General features: G+C 47.1%; 3 protein-coding genes across 4 annotated transcripts; 2 read left to right on the top strand and 1 right to left on the bottom strand.

Annotated features, from left to right (window-relative positions):
- Window positions 1-1,604: 1,604 nt before the first annotated feature.
- On the bottom strand, window positions 1,605-12,301 carry LOC136451071 (uncharacterized). 2 transcript variants are annotated; one of them, XM_066451811.1, is made up of 10 exons: window positions 12,170-12,301; window positions 10,467-10,654; window positions 9,291-9,680; window positions 8,923-9,118; window positions 5,575-5,782; window positions 4,748-4,788; window positions 4,031-4,226; window positions 2,864-2,993; window positions 1,882-2,722; window positions 1,605-1,780 (listed from the first exon to the last, which is right to left on the bottom strand). In XM_066451811.1, exons 5-9 carry the CDS (start codon window positions 5,593-5,595, stop codon window positions 2,562-2,564), a joined length of 549 nt encoding a protein of 182 aa, XP_066307908.1. In that variant the 5' UTR covers window positions 5,596-5,782; window positions 8,923-9,118; window positions 9,291-9,680; window positions 10,467-10,654; window positions 12,170-12,301; the 3' UTR covers window positions 1,605-1,780; window positions 1,882-2,561. The 2 variants fall into 2 exon arrangements, 1 of the variants encoding a protein (XP_066307908.1); XR_010758515.1 differs by lacking the exons at window positions 8,923-9,118; window positions 9,291-9,680; window positions 10,467-10,654; window positions 12,170-12,301 and having other exon boundaries at window positions 2,864-4,226; window positions 4,399-4,788; window positions 5,575-5,851.
- Window positions 8,885-12,730, top strand: LOC136470427 (U-box domain-containing protein 7-like). Its single transcript, XM_066468282.1, has 5 exons — window positions 8,885-8,908; window positions 10,312-10,373; window positions 10,463-10,495; window positions 11,146-11,274; window positions 11,800-12,730. The coding sequence occupies exons 1-5, from the start codon at window positions 8,885-8,887 to the stop codon at window positions 12,728-12,730; spliced, it is 1,179 nt and encodes a 392-aa protein (XP_066324379.1).
- An 8,559-nt stretch (window positions 12,731-21,289) lies between these two features.
- LOC136509895 (uncharacterized) lies at window positions 21,290-23,440 on the top strand. The gene is made up of 4 exons (XM_066504489.1): window positions 21,290-21,596; window positions 21,687-21,859; window positions 21,971-22,034; window positions 23,007-23,440. Exons 1-4 carry the CDS (start codon window positions 21,389-21,391, stop codon window positions 23,213-23,215), a joined length of 654 nt encoding a protein of 217 aa, XP_066360586.1. The 5' UTR covers window positions 21,290-21,388; the 3' UTR covers window positions 23,216-23,440.
- The last annotated feature ends 247 nt before the right edge of the window (window positions 23,441-23,687 follow it).

Genomic DNA, 23,687 nt, shown 5'->3' with positions numbered 1-23,687 from the left:
CATGGACCGGTACCGCCATCTTCTGGTGTTGCGGCACTTGGACGCGCCATCCAGGGCGGTGGCGATGAACATGATTCCTGCCGAGAAGCAGCCGGACGCGGAGGTCGACGTAGCGGAGGAGTACGTCACGATGGCGGAGTTTGCCCCCGGAGAGAAGGCGGTTATCACCACCGAGAAGCCGGTGGGCTACTCGCGCGCCGCTGCTCCACATCTCCAGGTCGAGGATAGGTCACTTGCGCCACGCGTGCAGGTACGTCAACGGTTGATTCGTTTGATTTCATTTATTTCCATTTGTCATTTATTTCCGTATGTTTTGCATGCTGGCCGCGCCACCTAGGGTTTCTTGTATTGATTTGGAGTATTTCAATTTATTTCTGTATGTATTGCATGCTAGCCGCGCCGCCTAGGGTTTCTTGTATGGATTTGGAGGGTTCGAAATGGATCTGGGTGATATGTTAACCGTAATTATTCCACGTCTACAGGTGGCCATGTTTTTAGCACTACAAGCACTGAATGACCTGTTCATGGCGGGCTGGTGCCCCAAGAACCTGGCCGCGGCCAACATCACCCTAAGGAGGGCATCCATGATGCTGAAGCTTGTGGGTGTGCAACTTGTGAAGGTAAGCCCGGAAGGAGCCCAAGGCTGTATGACCAGGCTCGCTACGGTCTTCCGCGATGACTTGCTGCTCAGACTTCCTCTGCACCTCGAAGTGAAGCACTTGCTCGCAGTGATGACGAACGACGCCGCCGACCTCCTCCCGCTGGTGCTCTACCACCCGTCGCTCGCACCTATGCAGAATAGGTGCGAGTACTTCGGGCGCATGTATGGTTATCTTCGGTATGTTCTCCATCCGAACCTGGGCAACGTCATCTTCCCCGAGGAGTGGGACCCACAGCTGAAGAGCAACATGTATCTGCACCGCTTCTACAGTTCCGCACCGGCTTCGGCCAAGTACTTTCCTCAGGGCAAGGGAACGCCTGCTGCCGGGAGTCAGGCCCACGCCCAGCTGACCGATGCCCAGAAGTCCGCCGCCAAAAAGGAGGAAGCGAAGGAAGTCTTGCGATACCACCGCGATCTCCCAGCGCACGGCCTGCGGGAGGCGGCCCACGATCACAGCCCAGACGGTATGATATTCAACCGCACTGGCATGGCCAGGATGTTATACTCCGTACTCGATGGCGTTATGGTGTCCTCGGCCGAGTGCCTGGCCCGTGTTGGGCATTTTGGGTGTTTAGACCTCGAATCACTCTTCCCGGCAGAGTTGTGAGCAAGAAGCCCAGATCATGAAAAGGCATCGCAGTTGGTTCAGATGTAGAATGCCCTAGATCATGAAAGGGCATCGCAGTTAGTTGAGATGCATGTAACTAAGATAGGACTCTTATGTTATCTCCTTGTGTACATCTATATCAATCCGTTGAGTATTATTCATCTATAGCATTTGCCCGTGTGTTGCTACGAGAGTTTCAAAATTCTAAGTTGCCATTATATCATCGATGCTCAAATTCACCCATACATCTCAGTGATCATTCATAGAACAAACAGAAAATGTTAAACCGAGCATGAAGCAAATTTGAAAGACTACTTAAATATAGAACCTCCAACAAATCAAAAGAATTAATTATATGCTAGAATACCATTGTTTCACACCAAAGGTTAAAATACTACACAAATAAGTTACAGGGAAATGCTCAAGTACAACACCCTTCATCTGCTCGAAGTTCAGGTTATCACTCATGTTTGTGGCTGCCGAGTCCAGGTTTTAAAGTGGCACAAGAATTCCTGTTGGAAAAAAAAGGGGATTGAATCAATGTAATTGGACCAAGACATATCTCCTATATCAGTTGTAGCCATGATTAAATCAATGATCAACGCATTTTTACCTTTTTAGTACTAATGCAATACCAACATGAGTGGGTGAGGGAGGGGTCGGGTTCTTTCAGATGCAAACTATATTTGGTGGTAGTAAAGGGATGGTTGGTAGGAAACGAAGCAAGAGCTCACTCATTCTGGTGCCTCACAGGCAGGCACCTGCATTTTTAGGAGACGTGGGCACATAGATGACATACATTAGCTTGTCCTAAATGTCATATAATTACAAACAGAGGGACTTACACCTGAAGAACCCAATAGTTATTGATATTGCTTGCTGCTTATGTTCATACAATTACCAGATATAAATACCATTCAAAATTTATTTGCAATAGGCATACCGTGTTTAGCCATCTGTGTATTTAACTTACGAAAGTTTAATCGAAGATCCTTGAAATTTGTTGCTTCATACACGATAAAGTTTCTGCACAAAAAATGGTTATACTTGGTATAAGCCTGGATCAGGAGAAAGAGAATCTATACGCCTCCAGGTTATTGTCAGTTATGAGGTTAGCATCATCTTGAAACATAAGATGGTTTAGGTCAAAGCAAGAAACAAATAAAGAATACTCGTCTCCGTATGCTGAAACATTCAGCATGCTGATCTCAGTAGTAACAGTACTTCAACACAACAAATTATATGTTAAGACTAAGGACAGCAATTTTCATATTTAGATTCCAGAGTTTTTCACTAAAAATATTTAGAGATCAGACAAAAGGTTATTAGTTGACAGGCACAGTAAGAAACAAGCAGTTCGATACCAGCAGAAAAATTGCCCTCACAGCAATTTCTTACACTTGCAGCCTGTCTTGGATGAAAGGAAACTTGCACCAATTTCTTCCGCTTGCAAACTACCTCACAGGAAACCAGAGTATTAAGGTTCATACAAGTTAAGCCTTTCAAGAGAGTAAGCAGAGGACACCTAAACTTTCTAGGCTATAGTTCAACCAAAGAACGGGATTGATAAATATGAACTTGCATATAGATATTACCTTGACACTTGACACGTTGTCCTGAAGGTTTAAGGATCTCTGTCCATTGATGTATTGACATCATATGCTTTATTCTTTTCTTAATGTCTAATGAATGATTTTTCTTAGGATCCCCATCACCAACAGAATTCTGAAGTCAACAGGTCAACCAAGCTACATCAGAAAACAGTTAGTGGAGTGCACATCGTTATTTTTGGAAAAGTTCATGCTGAAACACACATTTGATTATCAACTGCTACATGACACTATGAAAGGGTAAAAAAGTATTAAACATGCCATAATTTTCAAATGACAAAAAACACAGGTCCATTGCACTTCCAAAAATTTCTGGGAAACTAATTTTACGCTTAGACCTTAGGTATGTAGGAGGGGTACATATAAACGTAAAAATTTGACAATTCAAGCCTGAAGCCTAGATATTTTTACCAGACACGCAGGAGAGATACATATCTTTATATTATGCTTGATATGAGCAGCGTTAATTCTATCAGCATCTCAGCAATATGTCGCCAAGTTTCGGTGTTATTGGTGAGGTCCTATAAACTATACATACCAATATATCAGACATATATTTAAAATATTTTATGTCAGACTTTTTTTTTGCACATTTTCAGTGAAATTTCATCCATAAATTTGAATTTAACAGCTGATAAAATACCAAATATCAGCTATAATGAGACTTATCGGATCTATCAGCTGGCAACCATGTTTATGCATAGATCGAAGGACATGTTCTAATACACAATAACTGAACTACTGAAGCCCTGGTATACCTGCAGAATCATTGCTACTGTGACAGACTGACAGTCTAGCTGAACCATGATTGGAGATAATACTGTCGCCGGGAATATTACACATATGCTAGACATAGCATTAAAGCAGTAGAATGGAGATATACAGAACATGATGAAATGAACTTTGGATTAGACAATACAACATCAAAGGTCTCCATAAAGGGCGTACCCAGTGCAGAGAGCTCCCGCTCTATGCGGGGTATGGGGAAGGGTGTCAGTGGCAAGCCTTACCCTCGTCTGTGCAATGCGAGGAGACCGCGACTCGAACCCGGGACCTTCCGGTCACAGGCGGTAAGACTCTACCGCTTGCACCAGGCCCGCCATCAAAGGTCTCCATGCAGGAACAAAATGAAATGAAGGTTATGATTCTTACTTCTTTTAGTAGGGCAGACTCAAAATCAGAATCATCAAGCTTAACTTTATAGCTGGCTTTGTCTGGAGGAGTACCGCAGAAATCATCCATGAATCCATGATGGCATCTTTCTTGCCTTGTGTACGGGAACAAGCCGGCAGCCCTGGAACTGGCCCTGCTTCTGCACCACTGTGTACTACGCCGAAATGAAGGCTTTCTGAGAAAGTAGCCAACAATTTTACAGATTAAAATAGTATCTGTGATGTCTAGTAGAAATGATTGAGACGTACTGCAGGATCATGGTTCAGCTAGACTCTTTTACAGTAGAATGTAGAAATCAACCAAATAAAAATCGATGCCCAGCCAGCAAGCGATGTGTAGTGGCGTACCAGGTGGAGGATGGACCAGGTTCACGAGCCTGTGTCGCTCGTCGCCGTGGTAGCCACTCACCGTCGCGACTACGGACCCCATCCCGTGGAAATCAGAGGGAGAGTGAGAGAAGGGCAGAGATGCCGAGTTAGAGGAGCCAGATTCAGTAACTTTACAGAGCAAAGTTACAACCTAACTTTCCCTCAATCTCCACCCTCCGCTTACCATCTGACGGCAACAGTGGTTTTCAAACCAGCACTTACCTTTTCACCAGCCCACGCCAACAAACGAGGAAGGCCAACATTTCGAAGAAATTTACTTGATGGCAAAACATGAGCAACAACTTCAGCAGGAGTCTTTGGTTGTTACCCTTCTGGTGTAGGCTGAGCCATCATGGTATCCATTTGGTCCTAACACGATAAGAAAAATAGTTTGCATTAGAATTAGTATACAAATGTGGAAAAAAAATCAAGCAATAACTGACTGAATAGAAAAACATACTACATTTGATGACAAAACAAGCTAGAACCAGTACGGATAATTTTATTGTTGCCACTTAAAAGTAGTGAATTCAGATTTCAGACTATGAAGCTAAAAAGAGTTGTTTGTTTCACTCCAGGACATTGCTTCAATGGCACATTGAAACTACTAGAAACCTGTGGACCTGCTGCTAGCTGCTAGCTGCTACAAACCTGCAGACCTGCTGCTTCAAGGACACTACTAAAAGTATGCAAAGTTTTGTAGGTTGCAGACCTGCTGCTGCTATAAACCTGTGGCCACTTCAATTACAGTAGATAAATTGTACTCTGGTCCTTCAAATAATTAAACTCAGTTGCTACCCCCAACTTCCCAATTTCAGTTTTGGCAAATTAGTCTTGGCATAGATGAGTAACAGTTTTGGCACACATGGAACAATTTTAGTTCACATTTTCCAGCTGGACTTGTTTATCATGAATGTCAAAGGAACTTTCACTAACATTTTTGGAATAGAAATATTACCAGCCGTAGAAAAATATTAAATGAACTTTTGCAAACTTGCAGCACTACAAGCAGGAATATGCTAGGCTAAGGCAGCAGATCATTAACTTACAGAACTCCAGCAGGTTCAGTTTTTATATGAAGTCCCAATGATAGAAACCACAGTAAGTTTGTATGGCTATTAATTTATGAATTCTAAGTAATTTGATTGCAGATACCTCATCTCCAGTTTCCTCCATATCTTCAGGTTCATACAGAGGATCAGATTCTTCTCGAGCCCTGCCCTTGCTCTTTGTAGTTGAACTGTTGACAATTGAAGCCAATGTGGGGATACCAAGGCTACGCAATACTTATTGTTCCTCATTATCGTTTGAGCCCTCTCTCTTTCAATATCTGTTATCTCCTCTTTCAATACATGGTTGCCAGCTGATAGATCCAATAAGTCTCATTATATCTGATATTTTATCAGCCGTTAAATTCAAAATTTTGGATGAAATTTCACAGAAAATGTGCAAAAAAAAAAAGTCTGACATAAAATGTGTAACCCTAGCTTTCGCAAAAAATCGTGTCAAGCCATATTACATCGCGTGGCCGGAGCGGGAGGAGAGGAGGGCAGACCCAGTGGAGACATCGCGCCCCCGCCCCCTTTCTGTCCGGCCTAAGACGGTGCACCGGCGGCCGCCATGGACCGGTACCGCCATCTTCTAGTGCTGCGGCACTTGGATGCGCCATCCAGGGCGGCGGCGATGAACATGATTACTGCCGAGAAGCAGTCGGACGCGGAGGTCGACGTAGCGGAGGAGTACGTCACGATGGCGGAGTTCGCCCGCGGAAAGAAGGCGGTTATCACCACCGAGAAGTCGGTGGGCTACGACTCGCGCGCCACTGCTCCTCATCTCCAGGTCGAGGATAGGTCACTTGCGCCACGCGTGCAGGTACGGCGCCGGTTGATTCGTTTGATTTCATTTATTTCCGTTTTTCATTTATTTCCGTATGTTTTGCATGCTGGCCGCGCCGCCTAGGGTTTCTTGTATGGATTTGGAGTATTTCGATTTATTTCCGTATGTATTGCATGCTGGTCGCGCCGCCTAGGGTTTCTTGTATGGATTTGGAGGGTTTGAAATGGATCTGGGTGATATGTTAACCGTAATTATTCCACGCCTACAGGTGGCCATGTTTCTAGCACTACAAGCGTTGAATGACCTGCTCATGGCGGACTGGTGCCCCAGGAACCTAACCACGGCCAACATCACCCTAAGCAGGGCATCCATGACGCCGAAGCTTATGAGTATGGAACTTGTGAAGGTCAGCCCGAAAGGAGTCCAAGACTGTATGACCAGGCTCGCTACGGTCTTCCGCGAGGACTTGCTGCTCAGCCTTCCCCTGCACCTCGAAGTGAAGCACCTGCTCGTGAACGACGCCGCCGACCTCCTCCCGCTGGTGCTCTACCACCCATCGCTCGCACCTATGGAGAATAGGTGCGAGTACTTCGGGCGCATGTATGGTTATCTTCGATATGTTCTCCATCCGAACCATAAGGTAGCGTACGAGTTCGTTCTGGGCAACGTCATCTTCCCCGAGGACTGGGACGCACAGCTGAAGAGCAACATGTATCTGCACCGCTTCTGAACCAACTGCGATGCCCTTTCATGATCTAGGGCTTCTTGCTCACAACTCTGCCGAGGAAGACTGATTCGAGGTCTAAACACCCAAAATGCCCAACACGGGCCAGGCACTCGGCCAAGGACACCATAACGCCATCGAGTACGGAGTATAACATAGGCACTCGGCCAAGGACACCATAACGCCATCGAGTACGGAGTATAACATCCTGGCCATGCCAGTGCGGTTGAATATCATACCGTCTGGGCTGTGAGCGTGGGCCGCCTCCCGCAGGCCGTGCGCTGGGAGATCGCGGTGGTACCGCAAGACTTCCTTCGCTGCCTCCTTTTTGGCGACAGACTTTTGGGCATCGGTCAGCTGGGCGTGGGCCTGACTCCCGGCAGCAGGCGTTCCCTTGCCCTAAGGAAAGTACTTGGCCGATGCGGGTGCGGAACTGTAGAAGTGGTGCAGATACATGTTGCTCTTCAGCTGTGCGTCCCAGTCCTCGGGGAAGATGACATTGCCCAGAACAAACTCGTACGCTACCTTATGGTTCAGATGGAGAACATACCGAAGATAACCATACATGCGCCCGAAGTACTCGCACCTATTCTCCATAGGTGCGAGCGACGGGTGGTAGAGTACCAGCGGGAGGAGGTCGGCGGCGTCGTTCGTCATCACTTCGAGCATGTGCTTCACTTTGAGTTGCAGGGGAAGGCTGAGCAGCAAGTCCTCGCGGAAGACCGTAGCGAGCCTGGTCATACAGTCTTGGACTCCTAGGCTGACCTTCACAAGTTCCAGACCCACAAGCTTCCACGTCATGGATGCCCTGCTTAGGGTGATGTTGGCCGCGGTCAGGTTCCTGAGGCACCAGCCCGCCATGAACAGGTCATTCAGCACTTGTAGTGCTAGAAACATGGCCACCTGTAGACGTGGAATAATTACGGTTAACATATCACCCAGATCCATTTCGAACCCTCCAAATCCATACAAGAAACCTTAGGCGGCGCGGCCAACATGCAATACATACGGAAATAAATCGAAATACTCCAAATCGATACAAGAAACCCTAGGCGGCGCGGCCAGCATGCAAAACATACGGAAATAAATGAAAAACAGAAATAAATGAAATAAAACGAATCAATCGGCGCCGTACCTACACACGTGGCGCAAGTGACCTATCCACGACCTGGAGATGAGGAGCAGCGAAGCGCGAGTCGTAGCCCACCGGCTTCTCGGTGGTGATAACCGCCTTCTCTCCGCGGGCGAACTCCGCCATCATGACGTACTCCTCCGCTACGTCGACCTCCGCGTCCGGCTGCTTCTCGGCAGGAATCATGTTCATCGCCGCCGCCCTGGATGGCGCGTCCAAGTGCCGCAGCACCAGAAGATGGTGGTACTGGTCCATGGCGGCCGCCGGTGCACCGTCGGAGGCCGGACAGAAAGGGGTCGGGGGCGCGATGGCTCCGCTGGGTCTGCCCTCCTCTCCTCCCGCTCCGGCCACGCGATGTAATACGGCTTGACACGATTTTTTTGCGAAAGCTAGGGTTACACATTTTATGTCAGACTTTTTTTTTTGCACATTTTCAGTGAAATTTCATCCATAAATTTGAATTTAACGGCTGATAAAATACTAAATATCAGATATAATGAGACTTATCGGATCTATCAGCTGGCAACCATGTTTATGCATAGATCGAAGGACATGTTCTAATACACAATAACTGAACTACTGAAGCCCTGGTATACCTACAGAATCATTGCTACTGTGACAGACTGACAGTCTAGCTGAACCATGATTGGAGATAATACTGTCGCCGGGAATATTACACATATGCTAGACATAGCATTAAAGCAGAAGAATGGAGATATACAGAACATGATGAAATGAACTGTGGATTAGACAATACAACATCAAAGGTCTCCATGCAGGAACAAAATGAAATGAAGGTTATGATTCTTACTTCTTTTAGTAGGGCAGACTCAAAATCAGAATCATCAAGCTTAACTTTATAGCTGGCTTTGTCTGGAGGAGTACCGCAGAAATCATCCATGAATCCATGATGGCATCTTTCTTGCCTTGTGTACGGGAACAAGCCGGCAGCCCTGGAACTGGCCCTGCTTCTGCACCACTGTGTACTACGCCGAAATGAAGGCTTTCTGAGAAAGTAGCCAACAATTTTACAGATTAAAATAGTATCTGTGATGTCTAGTAGAAATGATTGAGACGTACTGCAGGATCATGGTTCAGCTAGACTCTTTTACAGTAGAATGTAGAAATCAACCAAATAAAAATCGATGCCCAGCCAGCAAGCGATGTGTAGTGGCGTACCAGGTGGAGGATGGACCAGGTTCACGAGCCTGTGTCGCTCGTCGCCGTGGTAGCCACTCACCGTCGCGACTACGGACCCCATCCCGTGGAAATCAGAGGGAGAGTGAGAGAAGGGCAGAGATGCTGAGTTAGAGGAGCCAGATTCAGTAACTTTACAGAGCAAAGTTACAACCTAACTTTCCCTCAATCTCCACCCTCCGCTTACCATCTGACGGCAACAGTGGTTTTCAAACCAGCACTTACCTTTTCACCAGCCCACGCCAACAAACAAGGAAGGCCAACATTTCGAAGAAATTTACTTGATGGCAAAACATGAGCAACAACTTCAGCAGGAGTCTTTGGTTGTTACCCTTCTGGTGTAGGCTGAGCCATCATGGTATCCATTTGGTCCTAACACGATAAGAAAAATAGTTTGCATTAGAATTAGTATACAAATGTGGAAAAAAAATCAAGCAATAACTGACTGAATAGAAAAACATACTACATTTGATGACAAAACAAGCTAGAACCAGTACGGATAATTTTATTGTTGCCACTTAAAAGTAGTGAATTCAGATTTCAGACTATGAAGCTAAAAAGAGTTGTTTGTTTCACTCCAGGACATTGCTTCAATGGCACATTGAAACTACTAGAAACCTGTGGACCTGCTGCTAGCTGCTAGCTGCTACAAACCTGCAGACCTGCTGCTTCAAGGACACTACTAAAAGTATGCAAAGTTTTGTAGGTTGCAGACCTGCTGCTGCTATAAACCTGTGGCCACTTCAATTACAGTAGATAAATTGTACTCTGGTCCTTCAAATAATTAAACTCAGTTGCTACCCCCAACTTCCCAATTTCAGTTTTGGCAAATTAGTCTTGGCATAGATGAGTAACAGTTTTGGCACACATGGAACAATTTTAGTTCACATTTTCCAGCTGGACTTGTTTATCATGAATGTCAAAGGAACTTTCACTAACATTTTTGGAATAGAAATATTACCAGCCGTAGAAAAATATTAAATGAACTTTTGCAAACTTGCAGCACTACAAGCAGGAATATGCTAGGCTAAGGCAGCAGATCATTAACTTACAGAACTCCAACAGGTTCAGTTTTTATATGAAGTCCCAATGATAGAAACCACAGTAAGTTTGTATGGCTATTAATTTATGAATTCTAAGTAATTTGATTGCAGATACCTCATCTCCAGTTTCCTCCATATCTTCAGGTTCATACAGAGGATCAGATTCTTCTCGAGCCCTGCCCTTGCTCTTTGTAGTTGAACTGTTGACAATTGAAGCCAATGTGGGGACACCAAAGCTACACAATACTTGATTGTTCCTCATTATCATTTGAGCCCTCTCTCTTTCCATATCTGTTATCTCCTCTGTAGGTGCATAGAAGAGACCATAAGCTTGTATAGTTGAGGTCAAGCAGCAGAAGCAAGGCAAATGAATTGAAAGCATAGGCCCAATGTATAAAGGGGCTCTTGCATTCTTGCCCCTGTTTTGTATTGAAATTGTGGTTTTGCCCCAACTTTTTTAACTTTGTAAATTTACCCCTGTGTTTTCAAAACGAAGCACCAATTTGCCCATATTCCGTCATCCTTCTCTAAGGGTGTTAACTTTTATAAAAAGGACAAATATGCCCTTGTGAATTTACAGCATGTTTTTAGCCCATCTCTTGTCATTCTGTTCTGCAATTTTAGGCGATTGAAAAAAAGTAGTGCTCTATTAGCACTGCAACTTTAGGTAATTGAGAAAAGGGCAAAATTGTTCTCTGAACTCCACATTGCAGTATGTTTTCTGTCCATCTGAAATCTGTTGCCATTTTGGTTATCTGCTGAAGTGCTGATGAGCTTCTGCTCTTGGTTTTCAGAAATAAGGTGCACATCGTCAAGGCCGGTCTGCTCAAGAAGCTGCCGCAGCTCACGGACGAGAAGGACTTGTCGAGAAGCCAGGAGCTGGCGCTGCTGCTGGTCCTTACCATCCTCAACACACAAAAATAAAAAAGAAAAAAAAAAAACACAAAAAAAAGAAAAAAAAAAAAATAAAACACAAAAAAAACAAAAAAAAAAAAAACACACAAAAAACAAAAACACAAAAAAAACCAAAGAAAAAAAAACCACAAAACCCACCACACACCAACACCCCCCCCACACACACCCCCCACACCAAACACACACCCCACCCCCCCCCCACCCACCCCCCCCCCCCCCACCCCCCCCCCCCCCCAACCCCCCCCCCCCCCCCCCCCCCCCCCCCCCCCCCCCCCCCCCCCCCCCCCCCCCCCCCCCCTCTCCACCACCGAGCTCCTGCCGTTCCTCGTCGCCACCCTCAGCGCCGCCGACGTCCGGTCCGACACGAAGCTGCCGTGCCTGGCTGCCCTCGCAACCTGTCGAAGAAGCTCGAGCACGCGCGCGACGTGGTCTCCAGCGGTGCCGTGCGCGCGCTGCTGTCCCTGTCCCTGTCCCTGTCCCTGTCGCTGGATCGTCACTGGCCAACACCGACCCCCCCCCCCCCCCCCCCCCCCCCCCCTCTCCACCACCGAGCTCCTGCCGTTCCTCGTCGCCACCCTCAGCGCCGCCGACGTCCGGTCCGACACGAAGCTGCCGTGCCTGGCTGCCCTCCGCAACCTGTCGAAGAAGCTCGAGCACGCGCGCGACGTGGTCTCCAGCGGTGCCGTGCGCGCGCTGCTGTCCCTGTCCCTGTCCCTGTCCCTGTCGCTGGACCGGAAGACGTCCGAGGCGGTGCCGTGCATCCTCGGTGAGCTGGCGGCGGCGAGCGAGGCGGCGAGGAAGGCGATGGAGGAGGAGGAGGAGGAGGGCGAGGCGGCGGCGCGGGTGGTCCTGGAGGCCATGACGCGGCACGAGAGCGCGTGGTGCCAGGAGCACGCGACGTACCTGGCCATGGTGCTCGCGCACGGCAGCCGCGCGCTGCGGCGCAGGATGCGCCAGCTCGGCGTCGTGCAGGCGCTCCTGGAGGTCTCGCTGCTCGGCAGCCCGCTGGCGCAGAGGCGGGCGGCCAAGATCCTGCAGTGGTTCAAGGAGGAAGGGCCGCAGGGCAGCAGGATCAGGGCGCACTCGTCGGTTCGTGCACCTCGTCGTCGCGGAGACTCCCGGATCCGCTTCTTCCTCCTTCGTCGGCCGCCGGAGCAGTACGCCGTGACCTCGACGAACCACGCGCGCCCGCTGGAACTCGTGCCCGCGACCGAGCTCGCGTCTGCGGCGGCGCTGGCACCCACGGTGGCCCTCGTGCCCGCATCGCCGGCCGGCGAGGAGGCCGCGCGCTCGCACTGCACACGGCCGCCGCGGCCTGCCGCCTTGCACCCCGGCCGTGCGGCCGCCGCGCCCGCCCACCCTGCCGCCCAACCGCGCGTCAGGGCGCTGCCGCCGGAGAGCCGCCGCCGCCCGCTCCCGGTCCCGCACCCCGGAGCAGCAGTCGCGCGCCGTGTTGACAAATAAGGCATTTTCATATTTATTTTAATCCATAAAAATAACGCAACAAAAAGGAGAGGAAAGTCATGAATAAGAAGACAGAAACAATTCATGGCAAATGTTAACATGATGATAATACAAACTATAGAGCCAAAACATATGTGAAACATTGTTTTACATAGCTGAAGCATCACAGACATGATTATAAATATAAAAGATGTGTTCTCAAATATCAAGATCACGATGATCACAAAAATAAAAGGAACCAGAAAACCAGTACTAACATAATCATCCAAATCAACCAAACAGAGCATGTTGAATATGAAAGCAGTATTGCCTAGAAACATCATGATATTGATAATGAAACTCAGAAGATGGTGAAGAAGATTATACCCTGCGGCGGAGCCGCTCGCACCAGGAAAGGCCATGGTGGTGCTTTGTTGTTGTAGTCGTCCCGCTCGATGCAGTGCAGACAAGGACGCCGTGAAGAAGCACCGCTACTGGTTCACCAGCGAGTAGTCGTGCCACCACTGACATTCCCCAAAAACGTAATCGCCCATCTTCACCCGAGCAGGTGAAGCCCACGACGGAGACGCGTTCCAGAGGCCTACTCTTCCATCTCTGGTGCTCGCCGGAGGTGGAACGGGAAGAACTTGCGCTGCTGGAAAGTGGTGTACTTCGCCAATAGAGCTTAACCGAGAGGGGAGGATTTGTTTTATAGGCAGAGGCCAGAAGACGAGAAGCCGACGGCACCGAGGGGTCACACCTCCCTTCTGCGGTGGGAGAGACGGAGACGGAGAGCCAGGAGTCACGGGAGTTACCAGAAACTCCTCCAATCAATTCCAATCAATTCGTCAGTTTCAAAAATAAAGGCCTCGCCCGTCCGCTCGCCGCCGCCTGCCTGCCTCGCCTCGCCACGCCACGCCACGCCCACGCCCACGCCCACGCGCATGGGCACGGGCTCAGGCCGGGCCGGGCGGCGGCGGCGGCGGCGCGCGCGCGCACGTGTGGTATCCAGGTGATCCACTTTTACTTCTCAAATAGATCGGCCAATGACCAAGTATTTAAGTAGAGTCGCCTCTCGATTAAATTCCCATATGGTATAAAACCATTAACGCACATGTACGGACCATAGAGTTTAATAGAGTTATTAAATAAATGGGCTAAGCCCATAATATCTAACAATCCCCACCAAACTCTAGGGTACGCAGTTTGGAGTTCTCAGAACCACATTCCTTTTATATACCAGTGTTTCGATGGAGACTATTAAGTTGAACATCCATCTAGAAAGCTAGCTACACTCATCCACAACTGAACAATGGACAGAATCTTGAATTGACAGTTTTGTGCGAGATGAGTTTCACATAGCCTCTTAACTGATACTAGGCTGCCAAGTGCCTTCCCTCTGTTTGAAGCATATAAGTCACACTTCGAGGCCTTTTCATGAGCATCTAGAGATTACCCACATCTCATAGATTGTGACTAGCAATCGAGCTCATATAGGTGTGTTCCTTATAGGATGTTCTGTAGGACAACATCCCCGCTATACCAAGCCGCTCGGATCACATTAAGAACTTAATCATCCTGCCTAACAGTATTGGAGAGATGGTGCATCTCCAACAAACTGAGCTATAATCTAAGGGGTCTCTCCCTCAGTCAATCAACAGCTTGTTTCGCCATCCTAATTCACGGGATCTCCGATCACATAGGATAGGTTACCACTGTTGATGGCTCTATGTGGGTCTCAAACCCAGTTCCCTCGACGCACCTTCTATCACATTGCGTGACAGACCCTTAGTGAATTGATCTGCCAGATTATTTGATGTATGGACATAGTCCAATGCAATTACTCCGGAGTTTCTCAGTTTTCTGACAGTCTTCAAACGTCTCTTCACATGCTTTGTGGACTTCATGTTATTCTTAGAACTATTTACCTTAGTGATCACAGTTTAATTATCACAGTTCATGGAAATTGCCGGGATTGGTTTCTCAACAATCGGCAAATCCATCAGGAGATCACGAAGCCACTCTGCCTCAGCACTAGCGGTATCCAATGCAGTCAGTTCTGCTTCCATTGTAGACTTCGTTAAGATAGTCTGCTTGCAAGACTTCCAAGAAACAGCACCACCTCCAAGTAGGAACACGTATCCACTCGTGGCATACAACTGATCCGCATCAGAAATCCAATTAGCATCACAATAACCCTCTAGTACCCTCGGATACCCGGAAAAGTGAATGCCGTAACTCATTGTCCCTTTCAAATAGCGTAGCACTCTCTCAAGAGCATTCCAGTGAGTATCTCCCGGATTTGACACAAACCGGCTCAGTTTGCTTACAGCGAACGAGATATCAGGCCTGGTTGCGCTAGCTAGGTACATAAGAGAACCAATTATCTGTGAATATCTCAATTGGTCTCTTGCAATTCTGTGATTTTTCCTCAAATGAACACTTGGATCGTACGGAGTAGGAGCAGGCGTACACTCACTATACCCAAATCGGTTCAAGACCTTTTCCACATAGTGAGATTGCATAAGAGTTACCCCACCATTTTCTTCCTCCCTTGAAAGCTTAATGTTGAGAATAACATCAGCCTCTCCCAAGTCTTTCATCTCAAAGTTACTCGACAAAAATTCTTTTACTTCTTTAATCACATTTAGATTGTTGCCAAATATTAATATATCATCCACATATAGGCATAGTATCACACCATCACCACCACCAAACCGATAATATACACATTTATCAGCTTCATTCACAACAAAGCCGGCTGATGTTAAAGTTTTATCAAACTTCTCATGCCACTGCTTGGGTGCTTGCTTTAGGCCGTACAGGGACTTCAATAACTTACAAACTTTACCCTCTTGACCATTTACAATAAACCCATCAGGCTGATCCATGTAGATCTCTTCCTCAAGCTCTCCATTTAGGAAGGCTGTCTTAACATCCATCTGATGAATGATAAAACCATGTGAGGCAGCCAGGGATATCAACACACGAATGGTCGTCAATCGAGCAACAGGTGAGTAAGTATCAAAGTAATCTTCACCTTCTTTCTGTGTATAACCCTTAGCAACAAGCCTAGTTTTGTACTTCTCAATTGTACCATCAGGCCTCAGCTTCTTTTTAAACACCCATTTGCAGCCCACAGGTTTGCAACCAAATGGATGGTCAACCACTTCCCACGTCCCATTGGACATAATGGAGTCCATCTCACTTTGCACTGCCTCCTTCCACATGTCAAAATCAGAAGAGGAATATGCCTCAGAAACGGTTGTGGGAGTGTCATCCACGAGATATATAATAAAGTCTTCTCCAAAGGATTTTGCAACTCTTTGCCTCTTACTCCTTCGAGTGACAGTATTATCATCCTCCTCAGGATTTTGCTCAAGCTCATGGGTGTTATCATCAGCGTGTATATTCGATTCATGAAATTCAGGAACAGGATCATGACTAGACACGCTAGATGCACCTATTTTCATTGGAAATTCATTCTCAAAGAACGTGGCATCTCTAGACTCCATGACCGTTCCAACAGCCATATCAGGAGCACTAGAATTTATTATTAAAAACCGATAGCCCACACTATGAATGGCATAGCCTAGGAAAACACAATCTACAGTTTTTGGTCCAAGCTTTCGCTTTTTGTTTATTGGCACGTTCACTTTGGCCAAACAACCCCAAACGCAAAGATAAGAAATATTTAACCTCTTTTTCTCCCATTCTTCAAATGGAGTGATTTCTTTGTTCTTTGTGGGCACTCTATTTAGGACATGATTCGCAGTTAAAATTGCCTCACCCCACCATTCCTTAGATAAACCAGCTGTTTCCAACATGGCATTCACCAAGTCAGTTAGAGTGCGGTTCTTTCTCTCAGCAATCCCATTGGATTGTGGTGAGTATGGAGGTGTCCTCTCATGAATTATACCGTGCACCGCGCAAAACTCAGAAAATTCATTAGAGAAATATTCTCCCCCGCGATCGGACCGCAACCGTTTGATGTGCTTTTCAAGTTGATTCTCAGCCTCAGCTTTAAAGGTTTTAAAATAATGTAAAGCCTCATCTTTTGTTTTAATTAGGTACACATAGCAATATCGAGTGCAATCATCTATAAATGTTATGAAGTATCTCTTACCACCTTTTGTCAAAATTCCGTTCATTTCACAAATATCGGAATGGATGAGTTCAAGTGGTGCCAACTCTCGCCACAGCTGCCTTGTGAGGCTTGCGAGGTTGTTTTGCCTCAACGCATGTATGACATTTGGAGCTTTTGTCAACGTCAAATTTAGGAATTAAATTCAAACCAGCTAAGCGGGACATGCAACCAAGATTAACATGACATAACCGAGAATGCCAAACATTCATCTCAACATTAACGTTATTAACGAAATTATTCACTGCAAGAGGTAAAGTATCAACCAAAGACAAGCGGAACAAGCCTCCGCTCTCGTAGCCTTTTCCAACAAAGGTTCCATACTTTGACATAACACATTTATTCGACTCAAACACAAGTTTAAAACCATCTCGACATAGCAGAGAGCCACTAATAAGATTTTTCCTTATTGAGGGGACATGATGCACGTTCTTGAGTTGCACGATCTTCCCCGAAGTAAGCTTCAGATCCACCGTACCAACACCATGAACACCAGCACGTGCGCCATTCCCCATCAGCAAGGCTCCACTCCTCTCGGCCTGGTAAAAAGAAAACAAGGACTTATCACCACACACATGTATATTTGCACCTGTATCAACCCAACAATCAGGTGAGGAACAAACTGTAAATGCAGATAAATTACCGTACCCAGAAGCATCTGCATCAGTCTCAATGGTGTTGACTGTCTTCGCCTTTGGTGGGGGCTTCCACTTAGCCTCAGGACACTCTCTAGAGAAGTGCCCAGTGTTCCCACAAGTGAAGCAGTTCATCTTTGCCTTGTCTAATCCCATCTTCTTATTATTACCTTTCTTGAAGAAGGTAGTGGATTTCTGCTTAAGCTCCTGTTGGGGCTTCTTCTTTTGTGGCTTAGGATGAAACTTTTGCACCACATGTGCACTAGTAGTCGCCTCACCATTCCCGCCCTTGCTCTTTCCCTTAACATCCTTTGCTCTTGCCTTGTCCTCAACATCAAGAGTGCCAACAAGTTCAGCAATGCTAAACTGCTGCCTCTTGTGTTTCAAGGTAGTAGCAAAATCAGTCCAGGAAGGTGGCAGCTTAGCAATAATGCACCATGCCACGAACCTGTCAGGGAGAGGACAGCCGTACAGCTCCAATTCCTTCACCAGTCCCTGTATCTCATGAGCCTGTTCAACTACAGGACGGTTATCAACCATCTTGTAGTCATGGAACTGCTGCATGATGTACAGCTCAGAACCAGCGTCGGACAGACCGTACCGGGCCTCAAGGGCTTCCCACACAGCTCTGCCAGTCGAGAGTGGTATGTAGGCATCAACCAGAGAATCATTGATGATGCTCAACAGTGCAGCCTTGCACATGGTCTCAGCATGTCCCCAAGCCTGCTCATCCTCATCGGATCTCACAGTAGCAGGCTGCTCATTGAGCACATGACCACAGCGCATGGCCGACAACCACAGAAGGGCTTTCTCACGCCACCTCTTGTAGTGAGTGCCCTCAAACGGCGTAGGCTTTAGCATGCCCGCAAAGCCAATAGATGAAAATGGCCTGAAATTACGTTTTTGGAATGTTGACAAATAAGGCATTTTCATATTTATTTTAATCCATAAAAATAACGCAACAAAAAGGAGAGTAAAGTCATGAATAAGAAGACAGAAACAATTCATGGCAAATGTTAACATGATGATAATACAAACTATAGAGCCAAAACATATGTGAAACATTGTTTTACATAGCTGAAGCATCACAGACATGATTATAAATATAAAAGATGTGTTCTCAAATATCAAGATCATGATGATCACAAAAATAAAAGGAACCAGAAAACCAGTACTAGCATAATCATCCAAATCAACCAAACAGAGCATGTTGAATATGAAAGCAGTATTGCCTAGGAACATCATGATATTGATAATGAAACTCAGAAGAGGGTGAAGAAGATTATACCCTGCGGCGGAGCCGCTCGCACCAGGAAAGGCCATGGTGGTGCTTTGTTGTTGTAGTCGTCCCGCTCGATGCAGTGCAGACAAGGACGCCGTGAAGAAGCACCGCTACTGGTTCACCAGCGAGTAGTCGTGCCACCACTGACACTCCCCAAAAACGTAATCGCCCGTCTTCACCCGAGCAGGTGAAGCCCACGACAGAGACGTGTTCCGGAGGCCTACTCTTCCATCTCTGGTGCTCGCCGAAGGTGGAATGGGAAGAACTTGCGCTGCTGGAAAGTGGTGTACTTCGCCAAGAGAGCTTAACCGAGAGGGGATGATTTGTTTTATAGGTAGAGGCCAGAAGACGAGAAGCCGACGGCACCGAGGGGTCACACCTCCCTTCTGCGGTGGGAGAGACGGAGACGGAGAGCCAGGAGTCACGGGAGTTACCAGAAACTCCTCCAATCAATTCGTCAGTTTCAAAAATAAAGGCCTCGCCCGCCCGTCCGCTCGCCGCCGCCTGCCTGCCACGCGCACGGGCACGGGCTCGGGCCGGGCGGCGGCGACGGCGGCGCGCGCGCGCGCGTGTGGCATCCAGGTGATCCACTTTTACTTCTCAAATAGATCGGCCAATGACCAAGTATTTAAGTAGAGTCGCCTCTCGATTAAATTCCCATATGGTATAAAACCATTAATGCACATGTACGGACCATAGAGTTTAATAGAGTTATTAAATAAATGGGCCAAGCCCATAATATCTAACACGTCGCACGCCCGCTCCGCGCCGCCGCACGCCCGCACCGCCCGCGCCGCCCGCTCCCTCTCCGATGTGTTTTGGAGGAGTCGAGGAACAGCCTGGAAGGCACATAGCGTAGGTATTTGGTCTTTTCTTTTCAGGTTTGAAATTTTTTTTAATTTATTTATTCACTGGGCATTAGACGGACATTCAAAGTGATACTTAAAAAAACAGGAGTAAAATCACAATTGAAGTACTCGCTCCGATTCTCTAAAACAAGTCGTTTTGAGGTTGTCTTAAGTCAAACATTTTAAACTTTGACTACAAATAACTTCTTTTGGGTTGAGTTTAAAAATATAAAAGTGATGTAAGTAGATTCATCTCGAAATGTACTTTCATAAAAGTATATATTGACTATATTTTATAAATATTTTATAGCAAAAAGTTACAGTCAAAGTCGTTTCTTAAAGACCGTGTCAATGTCCAAAACGACTTGTTTTAGAGAACCGGAGGGAGTACTGGACAAGGACAAGGACAAGAACGTAATTTTCCCATATATAAATGTATGCTTAGGCTATTGAATGAAAGATTAAAAAAGTGATCCCAAAATTTATCTAATCCTAAATTAGGACAATATTAACATGAGATCTATCTGTTAGATTCAGAATACAAGCCACATAAGTGATATATGAAAATATGATACAGACCAAGATGCACAAACCAGGAATTAGCTAAAAATAGAACAAACTGTGATTATTTTTAATCATTGTAAAAATAGACGAATCAGCAGATACTCATTACTTCCATACACTGACACAAAACACAGTAATTCTAGGAACAGAAGTAGAGCAATCTATGGCATGCCTGTATGCATATCTAAATAAACACAACGATCTCACTTGAAGACATCTCGGCACAGGTAAACCCCTTCACGGCCTTTCTACACGACCAAACTGCTAACAGTAACTCAAATTCCAGATTTCAGGAGTTTACCTGTTGGTTGCTGCCTGCTTGCTCCCACCTTCCGACCAGGAGCCATGGTGCTCCCACCTTTCGAAGTGGCGCATGGAGTGGGGGGAGGGGGATCGTGGCTTCTTGCGGGGGAGCGAGGGAGCTCGCAGCTCCTGACGACAGCGACTGCTGCGTGAGTCGGCGTGAGGAGGGCGGAGTGAGGAGCCAGGGCCCGCGGGAGCGACGCCTGGTAGTCGCCGTCGGTCGGAGTCGGCGTCCTGGGAGTCGGCGCCTGCTGCGTCGCCGCGTCGAGTGGGGCGGAGTGAGGGGCGGCGATTTGGAATTGGGAGAAATAGCAAGCGTGCGGCGTCGGCGGGAGAGAAAAAGATGGCGGCAGGTGAAAATTTTGGGTATAGTTTTCATCGGGAGAAGAAGCTGAGTGTGGTGGCGGCGGATGATTTTTTTTTTTTTTTTGCGCATGGTGTCGGCGGGAGAAGGGAGAGTGGTGGTGGTCGATGGAGGGCAGAAATCTTGTTAGTGCCAAAGTACGTGTTCCAAACAAGAAGGCGTATCCACGAGGGGAGTGACCTGCCTAGCCACACTTGCGGATGGGATTTTTAACTTTTTGCCATTCTTACCGACGGCACTTCTTCGTTTGCCATATTTATACGCGTCTCTACATATTCGCCATTGTAAACAGTAACATTCCTATGTTTTTGTCTTTATACGCGCCTCTACGGTGGAAAAAACGTGAGAGTTACTGTTTGCCATAGCAAATGTGTCTACGTATAAAGATGGCAAACTGACAAAAAGTTAAAAATCCCCCTGCGGATTAGATAGGACAGGAGGCAGGGAGTAGAGAGAACACCTCACCGCTGCACTGCTCCTTCGCGGCGCTGCTTATCTCCCGCTCCCGGCTCCCGGCTCCCCTCCTCCCCCGCGCCGCGATGAACACAGCCATGGCCACCACTTCCTTATCCCTCCAAGGCCGCCCTTCCCATGCCCCCACCAGGAAGCTCTCCTCCCCGTTCCTCGGCGCCCCCGCGTCCTTCCTCCGGCCGCTGGCGCCCGCGCCCGCCGCCGGCCCCTCCTCGCGGCGGACGCTCGCTGTCAGGGCCATGGCGCCGCCCAAGCCGGGAGGCAAGGCCAAGAAAGGTCCGTGCACCCTCTCTAGGCCGGCGTCGTCAGCATTCCTGCCGCATGAGGGATGACATTCTTGCGCCTAACCCCTTTGTTGTCCTGCAGTGGTAGGCCTTATAAAGCTGGCCCTCGAAGCCGGCAAGGCGACGCCGGCGCCGCCCGTCGGCCCGGCGCTTGGTGCCAAGGGTGTCAACATCATGGCGTTCTGCAAGGAGTACAATGCCAAGACGGCCGACAAGCCTGGCTACATCATCCCCGTCGAGATCACCGTGTTTGATGTGGGTGAGACTAACGCTGTCCGTCCTACTTTGGGCGCTTGTCTGAGAATCGATTACTAATGTGGAGTTATGGTTCTCGTAATACTGGTTCATTTGCTTCGCATTTTGCAGGATAAGAGCTTTACCTTCGTCTTAAAGACCCCTCCGGCTTCAGTCCTGCTACTCAAGGCTGCAGGTGCACACCCTGTACTTTAGCTTGAATCTATTCTTCAGAGTTTTCTGGTGCATTCATCAAATTGCCCAAATTTTGTAGCCGAGTTTTGCCATGCCAATGATTTGGCAAGCCAAAGTTAGGTAAAAAATTTGCCATAGATTTGACAAGCTAAATGTGAGAAGTTGGCACATTTTGGTAGCCAATCAAATAATAGCCAAAATCATGGCTTAGCCAAATCTTTGGTTTGGCATATTTTGGAAGCTAACCAATCATGCCCTATAAGACTATAAAAGCAATACGACATGAAGGAAAAGGAATGGTATTTATGGTTTGTGCAAGTGTACCACATTGGATTAGGCATTAGCGATCCGGTGTGTAACTCTTTTAGATATTATTAAGTTCAGTCAGCTCCTGATCTCTCAAAAATAAAAGTTCAGACATTCCACATTGTTTTTTTTTTCACATGTTTGTATAACGGCGAATGCAACTGCAATTCAATTTAGTTTGAGCAGTCGACAGTTGTTCAATGATTCAGTGTTGGGTGTTGGTAACAGTAACTTGGTATTTTTTATTTGCTGTCTTTGAACCCTAGCTTTCCATTTCCAATTCCCATGAACTCATGCAACAATTCATTGTTTTGGATGTTCAGCCTAGATAAATAAGATTCTTCTAGAAAGAGGAGTTTTATTCCGTTCTAAGTACCTTCACTCACAAGTCACTACACATAAATACATAATATATATGTTTGCATGTTAATTAAGGTATAGCCATGAACTATGGGCTGCAGAGAATGAATGTCGCAGCATCAGTACCTGCAAATGCATATGCTGGTGTCAGACAGCCAGCTTTCTATGTTAGAGCATATGTTCTCTTTTCCATTTGGTCCCTTATATGTTCTCGTGATAACGAATCCTCATTCTTAGGACAGAAAATGGTTCGTAAGAGCCACAATGGTTCCTTACATTATTATTGTCTGAATCTTGGTTCTTATAGGTGTCGAAAAAGGTTCGAAAGAGCCACAGCGAGCGAAGGTGGGAAAAGTAACAGCGGATCAAGTGCGTGCAATAGCTCAAGAGAAGTTACCGGACTTGAACTGCAAGAGCATCGACTCTGCTATGAGGATCATCGCTGGCACTGCCACTAACATGGGCATCGATATCGATCCTCCAATCCTTGTGAAGAAGGAAAAGGTCCTCTTATAGTATGTTTTGCTGGCACACGCAGATCATCCCACCAATGGCCATTTGTAGATTATGCTTTCCTTTTTTGCTCATCAATTCGTTGTGCCTACTTGAAGTTTTCTTCAGTTCCAATGACCTTGTTCCACAGTCTTATCATCTGGTGTAGAGCTTCAACTTTTCCTTGCAAAATCATTGTAAAAGGGGGTATCCCAAGCCTAGGGCCCTCGGGCCATGGCCATGCACCAAAATTATCTGGGGGGCTCAGGGGTAGGCGCGCCTTCCTAGGCCTGCGCGGCCCACCAAGCATGCCTCCTCTTGGAGTGAGAGAATCCATGGACTAATGAAGATGTTAACTTATAGTACAAGCAAGAGAACTCTTAAAAAAAGAAATCTACTGCTCTATCATTGACAAATATCTTTTAGTCTATAGCCCTACCTAGGGGGGACTCACACTCGCTAGAAGGCAAAAGTACGTCTCCCACATCTCTCTCTC

Source organism: Miscanthus floridulus, chromosome 1 (assembly GCF_019320115.1).
Source record: "Miscanthus floridulus cultivar M001 chromosome 1, ASM1932011v1, whole genome shotgun sequence".
In the NCBI taxonomy this organism is placed as follows: Eukaryota; Viridiplantae; Streptophyta; class Magnoliopsida; order Poales; family Poaceae; genus Miscanthus; species Miscanthus floridulus.
Note: the sequence above shows the minus strand (reverse complement) of the source record. Positions and strands in the feature narration are given on the sequence as shown.